The sequence below is a fragment of the Osmerus eperlanus genome, chromosome 11 (assembly GCF_963692335.1).
Source record: "Osmerus eperlanus chromosome 11, fOsmEpe2.1, whole genome shotgun sequence".
NCBI lineage: Eukaryota > Metazoa > Chordata > Actinopteri > Osmeriformes > Osmeridae > Osmerus > Osmerus eperlanus.
This window is the reverse complement of record NC_085028.1, coordinates 8,253,482-8,265,630: the sequence shown is the minus strand read 5'-3', so window position 1 is coordinate 8,265,630 and position 12,149 is coordinate 8,253,482. Positions and strand designations below refer to the sequence as shown.

At 43.5% G+C, this 12,149-nt stretch overlaps 2 protein-coding genes across 3 annotated transcripts; both read left to right on the top strand.

Annotated features, from left to right (window-relative positions):
- The first annotated feature begins 223 nt into the window (after window positions 1–223).
- Window positions 224–2,725, top strand: LOC134029060 (histone H3.3A). Of its 2 annotated transcripts, none has more exons than XM_062473034.1 (4): window positions 224–378; window positions 1,193–1,336; window positions 1,484–1,637; window positions 1,770–2,725. In XM_062473034.1, the coding sequence occupies exons 2-4, from the start codon at window positions 1,209–1,211 to the stop codon at window positions 1,896–1,898; spliced, it is 411 nt and encodes a 136-aa protein (XP_062329018.1). In that variant the 5' UTR covers window positions 224–378; window positions 1,193–1,208; the 3' UTR covers window positions 1,899–2,725. The 2 variants fall into 2 exon arrangements, with proteins under 2 accessions (XP_062329018.1, XP_062329019.1); XM_062473035.1 differs by having other exon boundaries at window positions 229–378; window positions 1,204–1,336.
- Window positions 2,726–3,094: 369 nt separating this feature from the next.
- Window positions 3,095–6,390, top strand: LOC134029061 (histone H3.3A). The gene is made up of 4 exons (XM_062473036.1): window positions 3,095–3,245; window positions 3,936–4,079; window positions 4,435–4,588; window positions 4,721–6,390. Exons 2-4 carry the CDS (start codon window positions 3,952–3,954, stop codon window positions 4,847–4,849), a joined length of 411 nt encoding a protein of 136 aa, XP_062329020.1. The 5' UTR covers window positions 3,095–3,245; window positions 3,936–3,951; the 3' UTR covers window positions 4,850–6,390.
- The last annotated feature ends 5,759 nt before the right edge of the window (window positions 6,391–12,149 follow it).

The following is a 12,149-nucleotide window of genomic DNA, read 5'->3' as shown; positions in this document are numbered from 1 at the left end:
TAATTCCTTTCAAATAGGCTACACGTTGGCTAATCAAATCCTGTTTTGCTTATAGTGCAAAACAGTGTCAAAACTTTTTTTTATCTGTATCTGCAAAAGTGAAAAAGTACTTGCTCATGCAGTGCGCTAAAATGTCATATTATCAGTGCAAACATGATATTTAGGATGAGACGATGAAAACTACCACGGTCTCATGTTACATGTAGGGTAGGCTACTGAGTCTGACTGACGCAAGTGTGTTGCAGCGGATGCATTGTGGGAAACACCTCTGTTCATTATTTTTCTTTTTTCTAGTCCTCCATACTGCTGAGAACAACGCTTAACAGCGCACACATTTCGCCTTATAAAACAGGAATCTCTGTCTACTCAATCTATAAGGTAAGATTGTTCCCCCACCTAACAACTTAATTGCTGTTATCAGCAGTAAACTATTTTATTTTAGGTTGTCAGTTTCACATATTTAGCAAAAGGCATAATGCCGGACCAATGACCGAAACAGCTTTCTATGATCTCCTTTGAACAGCGACCAAAAACACGTTTCCGTCCTCCAATTTGCTTCGGTATTGCGCGCTTTTTAAGGGGTCATCTACGAACCAAAGTTGATTGGTTGATCCCTGTGAGTGTGTAGAAACACCTACTCAAACTGATAAATGCCTTCACTGACGTTTTTTTTAGCTACGTCGGTATAATAGTCTCCCCTACTTCTTCCAAGGTCCTGATTTTGCTGCCCTTTTTGTAGCAGCCATAGTCCGTCTTCTCCATTCTCAAATGTTCTAGGGGAGGGACCGATTTAATACACGGCCATGACCATTGGTGAAAAGGATAGACGTGTACGCTACGATTGGTCTACACTGATGTACATCTAGCTCCACGCATATTTAGGATCTGGGTGCCTTGGATACCATGTTTTGACATAAAAGTAGCGGGGCCCCAGCAGCGCATGGATTTGTTTTTGTTTTGTACCGACCTTTTTGAGTTGGATTACTCGTGCGTAAGCAAATAATAAGACTACGTTTTGCTCATTGCTCATTTTAAATATCCTGCTACAAATGCGTGTGCATGCACTGTTTTCTGCAGGCTAGATTTAACATTTTAAAAAATCAGCTAATAGCAACTTTTCTGATTGGGGAATAGGACGAGATACAATCTATACTTTATGAACATATTTTTAGTTGATTTATAATGTATGCAGCTAATCTCCAGGAGCCATGGCCCGTACCAAGCAGACTGCCCGTAAGTCCACTGGAGGCAAAGCCCCCCGTAAGCAGCTGGCCACCAAGGCTGCCCGTAAGAGCGCCCCGTCAACTGGAGGCGTCAAGAAGCCTCATCGCTACAGGTGAGCTACACAGTCATATCATCATTCAGTCACAACAGCATAAGTTATTTGTATGTTTATTTCCCCAAGGGGATGATGAAAGGGTATGTATGTATCTATCTAATGGATTCATAGTTAATATCTTGTGTGTGTGTGTGCCACCTCCAGGCCCGGTACCGTGGCCCTGCGTGAGATCCGTCGGTACCAGAAGTCCACTGAGCTGCTGATCCGTAAGCTGCCCTTCCAGCGCCTGGTGAGGGAGATCGCCCAGGACTTCAAGACCGACCTGCGCTTCCAGAGTGCTGCCATCGGAGCTCTGCAGGTATAGTCCATCTTACCATATGACCTTGACGTAGTTGTCCAAAAAATTAAATAATGTGACATTTTTTTGTAATGGCATGGTATAACCCCACCTGTTAACTGAGCCGTGTCTCTCTCCTATGTGTTTCTGCAGGAGGCCAGTGAGGCTTACCTGGTTGGTCTGTTTGAGGACACCAACCTGTGCGCCATCCACGCCAAGCGTGTCACCATCATGCCCAAAGACATCCAGCTGGCACGCCGCATCCGTGGGGAGCGCGCTTAAAATGCCCTGCTAACACAGCTCCTCCCTTCATCTGCCATCCCTTTCCCATCTATATAAACTTTGTTAGTAGTTTGCTTTGGCTTGTTTTGATTGTGACAAGAGTAAAGTGTAGCCTTGTTTCCTCTTTTAGACTTAGCATAAGAGTTTGTTTCGATAACTTTCATGGAGTGAATCTATAACACACACACCTCAGACCCAACAATCTCACAGAAATAGCTAGGCATCTGTGTGGATGGACGTCTTGTGTAGTAGTGAGTTTGTGTTTCAAGGTGAGGCTGAAACTCATTAGTGTGTCTTTGATTCCTCACATTCTCCTCTCTTCCTACATGGATGGGAGTGAGAGGGAAGGTGAGGAATATAGGTCAACACTTCTGAGACCTTTCCTCAGCACAGCAAATATTGCTCCACATAAAGTATCTTAGTTTTCTTCCTGTATTGACAAACACAGATATAATACTGTTATAATCGGATTGTGTTCTCATTTTGTAATGCATGATTTTCACACACATAACCTCAATTATCTAGGTGTTTTTTTACAACTGCACTGTATTTCTACTGGTTTACAGTTCAATCAAATTGGGCTTATTATGTTATCTAATTGAAATTACATGATTATATAAAAATGACTCAAAAGCCTACAGAGGCCAATATGTAGCATATATCTTTTGTTTTTATCTGGGTCATTTGATTTTTACTTGTGTTCCTCTCAGGTTGATGTGATACCCTTTTTTACTGGCTATGATTTTTTTATATCATTTTAAAAACAAGTTTTTGTAATACCCAAATTTCACATACAAAAGGTGATAATAAACCTGGTGTTCCTTAAATTGTGTGTTCGGTTTAGTAATTTAATTACTATAACAGATTTTCTGAGAAAGAAGCAGATTGTGAATCTAACTTTCTACTGTCTTTAATAGTTCAGAAAAACTTCACATAGTACACTCAGATTTAAGACTAATTTTGTATTCCTGATTCATGTACATTTTGGATTTGACTAACAATCAATTTATGGGAAATAATACATTTGAGCACGTATAGCGCCGTTCGGCGTAATTACTAATGTTCTTCGTTAAATACATGCGCAGCGACTAAAACACAAACGTTCAAATGATATAAAAATAGAACATAAATGTGTCTTCCACTTCTGATCATTTTAAATGTCGAAGGGATACAAAGTAGCGAGAGGAACATTGTGTATACACAGTTGCATTCTGGGAGAAATGATTGACAGAGCGGCCATTTTCCCGCTGGACGATTCGTTCCCATTGTGGATACGAGGAAGAAAATACTGACACGACTAGACAAGCTGAATATTTCTCATACCTTTTAAGGTCACTTATCTATTAGGTAAGTCACTGCAAACATTCTACCTTTAGTAAAAGTAAACTTCACATTTTTAAAGTTTAAAATTGTCTACATTCTGGTGTGTTTTTATGAGAATTTAATGCATTTTCGTCGTAAAGAAAAATAACTAACACCAGCACTGTCGAAACGACGGAGAATTGCAGTCTATTCTACACCCCCACAGACGGGGAAAATTCGGTTTCAAATTATGCGCGTGTTCAGTTCGGTCGTGTGCCGTCTTGGGGGGCCGAACTCGGTTTGTATGCGCATAGACAAGTTCATTAAGATGTTCCCTTCAACGCCGTTGTGAACTTTGATGGCATGGTTTGTCAGTTATTCCGTAAAATATCAAAGTTTGAGTGGTAGTCATTTGCTCCTCTGCCCTGGGTTTTATCCCGGTTGCGCATCAAACAGACGCCATCATCACAGCTGAGTGGGCGGGACCAGCAACAACGTTAGACGAACGTAGAGCCCGCCCTCTCTTAGTAGGCTTCTTCCTGATTGGCAGTTGGTCTATGTTTACAGAATTAGATCGACCATGCAGCCAATGACAGCGCTTTCCCAATTGATTGATGGTAGTTCATAGATTTTGATTGGTGAGATGTTTACTATGTAGGTTGTGCTTTAGTGTAGTTCAACTGTTTGTTTCATAGTAGTGCTGAATACTCACATTTGTGTGTGTTTGTACTCCAGCTGAATTCCAGGAGCCATGGCCCGTACCAAGCAGACTGCCCGTAAGTCCACTGGAGGCAAAGCCCCCCGTAAGCAGCTGGCCACCAAGGCTGCCCGTAAGAGTGCCCCGTCAACTGGAGGCGTCAAGAAGCCTCATCGCTACAGGTGAGGAAGGTCACGCGTAACAAGACACATAACGGAACGTTTTTTTTCTTCAACTCTTCCTTCAATCACATCTTGAGTAGATAAGGTCATGTCTGGACATGTCCTCCTATTTCTAGATTTTGATTGGACAGGGTTGTGGGAGGGAGGAGTTGCCCTGACTTATTTGGCCCTATCCGACTTGGGAATTGTTGGAAATGAGGTCATAATGTTAGGAAATTTGTTTTTGAAAAGTAACCCCCTCCACCTGACAACCAGTGTGGCCATCCAGGAATTCCTCTCAGTTCTGAACACAGCTGGACTCTCTTGCTTGGAAACGGTTCTATCATGGTAGTAATTAAGATTGTGTGTGTCCAAGGCCCGGTACCGTGGCCCTGCGTGAGATCCGTCGGTACCAGAAGTCCACTGAGCTGCTGATCCGTAAGCTGCCCTTCCAGCGCCTGGTGAGGGAGATCGCCCAGGACTTCAAGACCGACCTGCGCTTCCAGAGTGCTGCCATCGGAGCTCTGCAGGTATAGTCCATCTTACCATATGACCTTGACGTAGTTGTCCAAAAAATTAAATAATGTGACATTTTTTTGTAATGGCATGGTATAACCCCACCTGTTAACTGAGCCGTGTCTGTCTCCTATGTGTTTCTGCAGGAGGCCAGTGAGGCTTACCTGGTTGGTCTGTTTGAGGACACCAACCTGTGCGCCATCCACGCCAAGCGTGTCACCATCATGCCCAAAGACATCCAGCTGGCACGCCGCATCCGTGGGGAGCGCGCTTAAGAAGACGCCATCTTGCTTTTATCTATCATCCTATCTACTCCTTTCCTCCCCATACCAGTCTGTCTTCCCCCTCCTCTCCTTCTCTCCTCCTTATTCTCCTCCCTCTCTTCTCGGTAGTGTGTAGAGAAACAATGATTATGATCATAAGAATAAAGTGTATAGTTGTGTTTTCTTAGTGCTCAATGCAGCAGTCTTCTAGGGTACTCTTTTTGTGCATGTAACTGCTGGTGGCTGATCGGACATCCTCTCTCACACACACACACACTCAGATGCTAGCAGTGTACAGTAGAGGTGGAGGAGATAGAATCGTGTAATCAGTGCGAGAGAGCAGCTAGAAATGGGTTAGAGTGGTGTGAGGGAGGGAGGGGTGCAGCGTTAGAGAGGCAGTACAGAGGCAGACGGGGGCAGGTGTCTGTCTGTTTGGGAGGCTATTTTCCCTTCGCATGGTGCTACAACAACTGCCCTAGTCCCTCTTCCTGCTCCCCTCCCCTACCAGCCATGGAGGCAGTAGATGGGTCCTAGCTTCCACTAACCCCAGGACCTTGGTTAGATTTGAACACTGATATGTTCAAGCTGGATGGTCGTCACAGAAACATGCCCTCATAAAGGGCTTTCACGATGACCACCATCTTGCTTGTCCAAATCTGTCAGTTTTGATACATCGTTGTAGAGAGGTCGAAGGTCATGAGCAGGCCAGGGTCCAGTGCTGCTTCTGAGCAGGTGCTGCAGGTCTGTCTCCAGCTGCCCTCCACTCCCCACTGTGGTGTGTGTTTCTGAGGACTCAGATCAGCTCCGAAGATTGTATACAATTCTCAACATCTCTGGAGAAATTATTATTAGTACAATATTGATCATTGCTCCCATTGGTTATGATCATCAAAATAGTCTTCAGTCTTCATTTTTTTTTTCTTTGTTGAAATGCTTTTGACATGCTTTTTTCATAGCAGGCAATTATTTGTGAATGAAAGTAAGATGGGGGGAAATGATTGAATATTACATTTTTCTACAGAAAACTACAACAGATTTGCTGTATTGTGTCTCTAGCTGTAAAAGCTTCTGGTGGGTTCTGAACCCCAGAGAAAATCATGTCAAGATGATCTAGCATGTGTAGCTCCTACTCTGTCCTCTATGTAACGTTATATCTCCAATTGGCTTCAATGACAAAGGACTTCAAGCCAAAGTTCTGAAAACTTTCCTTGAAGAATGTACTTGAAAATCTATCCTGTGATATTTTTATATAGGGCCTACAACATATACAAAACGACCACTTAGGTCCACAAAGAACCAAAAAAAGAAAAAAATCATTGATGAACAGTAACATTTGACAAATGAGGTATTTCAATGATTATGTCTGTTAATGGTCTGTATTTCAAGACTGACCTCTCCTCCCTTCTCTTCTCTTTTCCAAATACATCTATCAGTGTACTAGTTCTCAGGTTGAAGTGTCACCCCCACCTCTTAACTCTGTCATTTTATTGTTTTTCTGAATTTGATTTAAAATGTTACAACAAAGTTTCAATAAAAAGGATGTTTGTAATTTCCAGGTTTCTCATATAATGTGGTGATAAATGGATGTTACACACAAAAAATCTGTCTCTGGTTTTCTGTCCCCAATAGAATATATTATTGAATATATTGGTGTAATTTAGCTACATTCTAAAGTAACAATAGCATTCAGATTACATTTTGACTTGACAGGTTACAATTGAACATAGTGAACAGTCTTGGCTGTTTAATAATCCTCGAGAGCTGACCTTGGCTCTAAACCATGCACACAAAAAAGTCTTTGACAATTGCAGCAAATGTCCATGAGAAGGCAGTAGAGTAACACAAAAATCACTGGAGTCAACCTGAAGTGGCACAGAACAGAGTTTGAGCTGTGTGACAGGAACCACACCACCCTATCTTTTGCTGACCTATGTCAGTTTTAATTGTGTAGTCTACATTAGTCAGTATGTGTTATCCTCTCATTAGATATTGGCAGAGTAGCAGTGGGATATTCCTTTCTTCATGAGTTGTCTAGTAAGATACAGGGTGGGGTTCACACTGTATGTGTGTCTGTGTGGGCATCAGGCTGGCAGGCTGATTTACAAACATACAGACAGACACACTTGGCCCTGGTCTATATTGGTCCTCTTCTGTTCAGGAATAACTAACCCTCACACCCAGTTTCCACCCTCTCTGACCTTCCAATCTGCACAATGGATCAGTGTCCTGTCCAATTAATGTCTGGCGCACATACACACATGTACACACACAAACATAGACATTTAATAATTAGTTCCTGATGAATAAATGAAAGGAGAGAACTTAAAAGTCATACATTTTATTTTACAATGCAAATGATCAAATTCAACATTAAAGGTGACAACAAAAAATTCACAGTGGCAATAGAAAATTATACATTTTTTTTAAATATCACTCAACATGCACCAGGAAATGGTATCAGTGTGTTCATAATACAAAATAGGAATGCAAAGTTATACAACAATTGTAATTATTTAATCTCTTAGATTTAGTCATTGAAGAACCCTGGAGGGCAGAACAGAAAGTGAATATTTGCAAGTTGTAGAACACAGTACTCAGCTGCAGCCTAACTCCTTTGGTCCCACAGAGAACAGGTTGGACAGGACACAGTTCTGTGTAAGATGACTCAATGTAGATATGCTCGCTGCAGCTACATTTAGGAGTAACTCACTATAGAACCAACTCACTGTAGGCCTTACTCACACCAGACTAACTCGCTGTAGGATTAGCTCACTATAGGAAGAACCCATTGTACTAACCCACCATAGATGAACCCACTGTGTGACTTACTCACTGTTAGCCTAACCCACTGTAAGATTTGCTCACTGTAGGACTAACTCACTATAGACTAACTCCCTATAGACTAACCCACTGTAGACAACGTAGTACTCACCTAAGTGTACTTTGACCCAACTGTACCTCCACAGGGAGGACGTGAGATAACCTCGGACATTCTTGGGTTTGTTGTCAGACAACACAATTAGGATGAGCAGGACTTACAGTAAAGAGCCTTGGTGACCCCCAGAGAGACCGTGGAAGTTGATGACCTCCATCTATACTCTATGAGTCTCTCATGAATCTCTAATCAAATGGAAATAGATTTTAAATTGAAGGTCTTTTAAAGTTATTTTTCTCTATGTTATAGTGTTCTCATGATTGTGGTTGTTTCGCTGTTTGTTTCCAGTCCCCATGTCTCTCTCTGCTAGGTCTGGGTTGAATGTTTTGTTTAGTTCTAGTCTTGGTTCTTGGTTGTAGGTGTTAGGTTTTGTTCTAGGCGTGTTTGGTTCTATGCTTGGTTTGCTGGCACTAAATCTGTTGTCCCCCCCAGGCAAAGCAGTGAGCTGGATCATGGTCCTGTAGTGAGGCATATAGATGGCAGCCCTGAAGACAGGAAGTAGCACAGTTAAAACAGAAAGTAACACCATGCAGACAGGACTGACGATCATGAAGACCTGAATTGCTCACAAGCCCTACTCTCTCTGCCTCAGTGGCTCAGCTAGCTGGTAACACACGATCCTGTGCAGAGCTATATCCCTTTGACACCAGTCCTGGATACCTGCAGGATATGATGTACCCTCAGGTTGACTATGCTGGTGGTGTTTCAGGTTACAGATAAGGTTTAATATAATGTTTCCAGGCCGCTTTTACGGTGTACTTCAGATGCAGCAATGTAGACTACTCGGAACACAACCTCACTATGCCCAGATGGCCTCTGTGGTGCCACTTCCCCCCTAGCTCCCTCTCAGCCCCCCCCCCAGCCCCCCTCCTTCATTCAATATCCTAACCCCCCTGCATCGGCAGGTTGACCCTACGCCTGGTGTCACCCGGTGCTGGGACGAGTCTAGCGGAGCCCTGAGGAACAGGGTTGTGTGTTTGTGTGTGTGTTTTGTGTGTGTATGTGTAAATGTGTGTGTGTGTGTGTTTGTGTGTGTTTGTGAATGTGTATTTGTGTGTATGTGTAAGTGTGTGTTTGTGCAAGTGTGTGTGTGTGTGTGTTGGGTCACGGCGTGGGGATTAGATGGGTGAGTGATTGGGGGTGACAGCGGTGGCTGTATTAGGGGCCCTGTGGCAGATTTCAAGGGCCTGTTTTAGACGCACTAATCTGGATTAGCAGCAGCAGTGTGTCAGCAGTGATGCTGCCTGCATGGACATTTTACGACCACCCCCCCATCCCCACCCATCCAACACACACATGTACACACACACCCTCCATCTCTTATCTTGTAGACACTTGTAGACACTTGTCACCTTTGACACCACTTTGATGATTTTCTACTAAATCCAACCTCTTCTGTTTGTCTATCTCTCTCTGTCTCCCTCATTCTCCACTCCTTTAACAATAATTACATTTCACAGTTTAGACAATTGGTCTTCAACCCTGGTCTTCACGGCCCATTGTCTTATATATTTTATGTTTCCATACTCCAACACACCTGATTTAAATGAATGGTTTGTTATGAAGCTCTGCAGAGGCCTGACAATGACTGTTCATTTGAATCAGGTGTTTTGAGCGGGGAAACATGTACAAATATATAAAATATATAGGACTGTGGACCCTGAGGAACAGGGTTGAAGAAAACTGGTCTTGAGCCCTAGCCCCGCCCGCTAGATCAGCTAGACCCCTCATTTCTTGCATGTTGTCTAAACAGAGCAGTGGTGAAGCTGGTCCGGTCATGCTCTCTGAAAGAGACACCAGGAAGTTCACTGCTAGGAGTTGAAGGAGGAGGTTTGAGGGCCTGGTTAGAGGAGGAGTTTATGGGAATGCCTGGTTGATGAGTTGAATGAGAGCTCTTGGGTCTGGTTTGTTTGTGTTCCTACTTGTTGACACCTCATTGAGAAAGCCTTCTACTGTTCAGCCATTAAACATTTCATCTGGTCGGTTGCCCATGCATTGAGGCCTAGGCCACTGGGACTCCAGTAAAGGCATTGTGAATGTGTGCGTGTGTGTAATTTGTGAGAGTGTGTGTGAGTGCGAAAGTGCGTGTGCTTGTGTATGTATGTGTGTCTGCATGAGTGTGTGTGCTGGTCAGAGTGTGGTCCCAGATCCTTGTTACAGCTCTTCTATTGTGAGGAGAAGTGTTGAGCAAGATCCTGGAGTGCTGATGAAGGCTCATTAGGGACATTCCTCAGGATTAAACTGCCAATTAACGATGAGAGAGCCATTGTGAGACTGTGTGCTTGTGCGTCACATTACAGGGGTTGTGTGGCGTGTGGTTTGTGTGTGGCACCTGGTTTCAACAGCAGGTGTATTTCACATGTGTATATGTATCGTATTCAAATGTGCTATCATGGTGTGGGCCACCTGTATAAGCCGTACTTGAGTGGTGTGTGGTCCGGTATTGTACGTGTCAGGTGTGTGCACGTCTTGTGTATGTGTATGTAAGTGGATGTGTATGTGTGGTTGAATGTGCGTGCATGCATTCGGTAGGTGTGTGTGTCCATGCATTTAGCATGTATGTGTGTACATAATTATGGTGTGCCATGGGTAAAGGGTGTGTGTTTGAAACTTTATGAAAACACCTGCTGTGTTGGATGCCCTTTCTATTCTATTCCATTCTATTATATTCTAATGTCAGCATGTGCTATACTGTATTTATGTGAAAAGCATTGTCCATTAGCTCTCTGCATGAATGCACGTAGGCTACTTAAATATGTGTGTGTGTGTCAGATACACAAGCTGTGTGTGTGTGTGTGTGTGTGCATGTGTATGTGCATTCGTATATGTCCCAATGTGTGTGTGTGTGTGTCTGTGTGTATATGTGTGTGACTGTGTGTGTGTGTGTGTATGTCTGTGTGTATGTGTGTGACTGTGTGTGTGTGTGTGTGTGTGTGTCTGTGTGTATATGTGTGTGACTGTGTGTGTGTGTGTGTGTGTGTGTGTGTGTGTGTGTGTGTGTGGTATATGCGTCAGCATGGCACGTGTGGGAGTGTGGCTGGGGATTACCGGGGCTCAGTCCTGTTGCTCCACTTCCTTGATTACTACTGCAGTCTGGGGCCATATGGGCTGGGAGAGGGGGGTGGGTGGCACAGGGGGTGGGTGGCACAGGGGGCTTCTAAGCTGGAGAGGTACAGTAGCGTGCCTCCCCTCCCCTCACAACCCTAGCCCCCCTCGCCCTCTGTCCCCCCCTCTAAACCACCCACCCACCAGCACACACATTCTGCCAGGACACATGCTCACACAAACACACACAAAACACACATTGTCAATGCACCACTCTGGCAAACAAAGCTGATGTGTGCATTCATGCATGAATTCATATGCACTGCCTTATGGAGGGCTGTGTGTGTGTCTATGTGTGTGTTCTGCAGCCATATAACTATACAGTAGCTAGTAAAATTCCAAATATGGCTACATATATATATATGTAATGTATCATACACTGTGTAAAAGCGATATGCGATTGCGAAATGCAATATATATAATATATAATTATGTAATTATATATGCAATTATGCAAAGCGTTTATGAGATATAAAGATTCAAGTTCATGACAACAGAATTGTGAGAATGATGACATTTGCAGTGTCCTGTAAATGATTATCTCTGTGATGTTTCCATAGATAATATTTGTGATGTTTCTGTAGATGGTGTGTGTGATGTTACGGTAGACGATGTGTGTGTGAAATGTTATTGTAAATTATGTGTTTGATATTACTGTAAATGTTGTGTTTGATGTCACTGTAGTTGTGTGTGTAAAATGAATTTATCTGGTGTGAAGGTATGAGCAGGTGTTAACATGTATAATCTCCAGACAGAAGATTGTGGGGAGTCTAAACACTGCCAATTAACACATCACTTAACTACACTACTGCCTTTACGCTGCACTCATACAAACACACACACACACACAGACCCCACCTGCTGCTGTCTGCATGGGATTAGACGTCTGTCTACGCAAGCACAACACACACACACAGCCAGCACGCGCCAGACGGGTGTCCATGTGAAATGTGGGAGTCCTGGGGAGGGGGGGGGGGGGTCAGGGGGAGGGGGAGGGGATATGCTGGGAGACGTCTGGGAGGGGGGAGGCAGAGAATGGGCGGATTACATTGATCCAGACGCAACAGAGATGAACTAGACATTGCCAGATGTCAATATTACACATACACACATACACACATATACACACATACACACACACGCATACGCACACATACACACACACACACACTACAACTATATTGTTTTAGAATTCTGAGACCTACAGAATCATTTAAAACTCATGTCTACATCCACATGTGGACCAGAATGCAACACGCGTAACCTATAAGC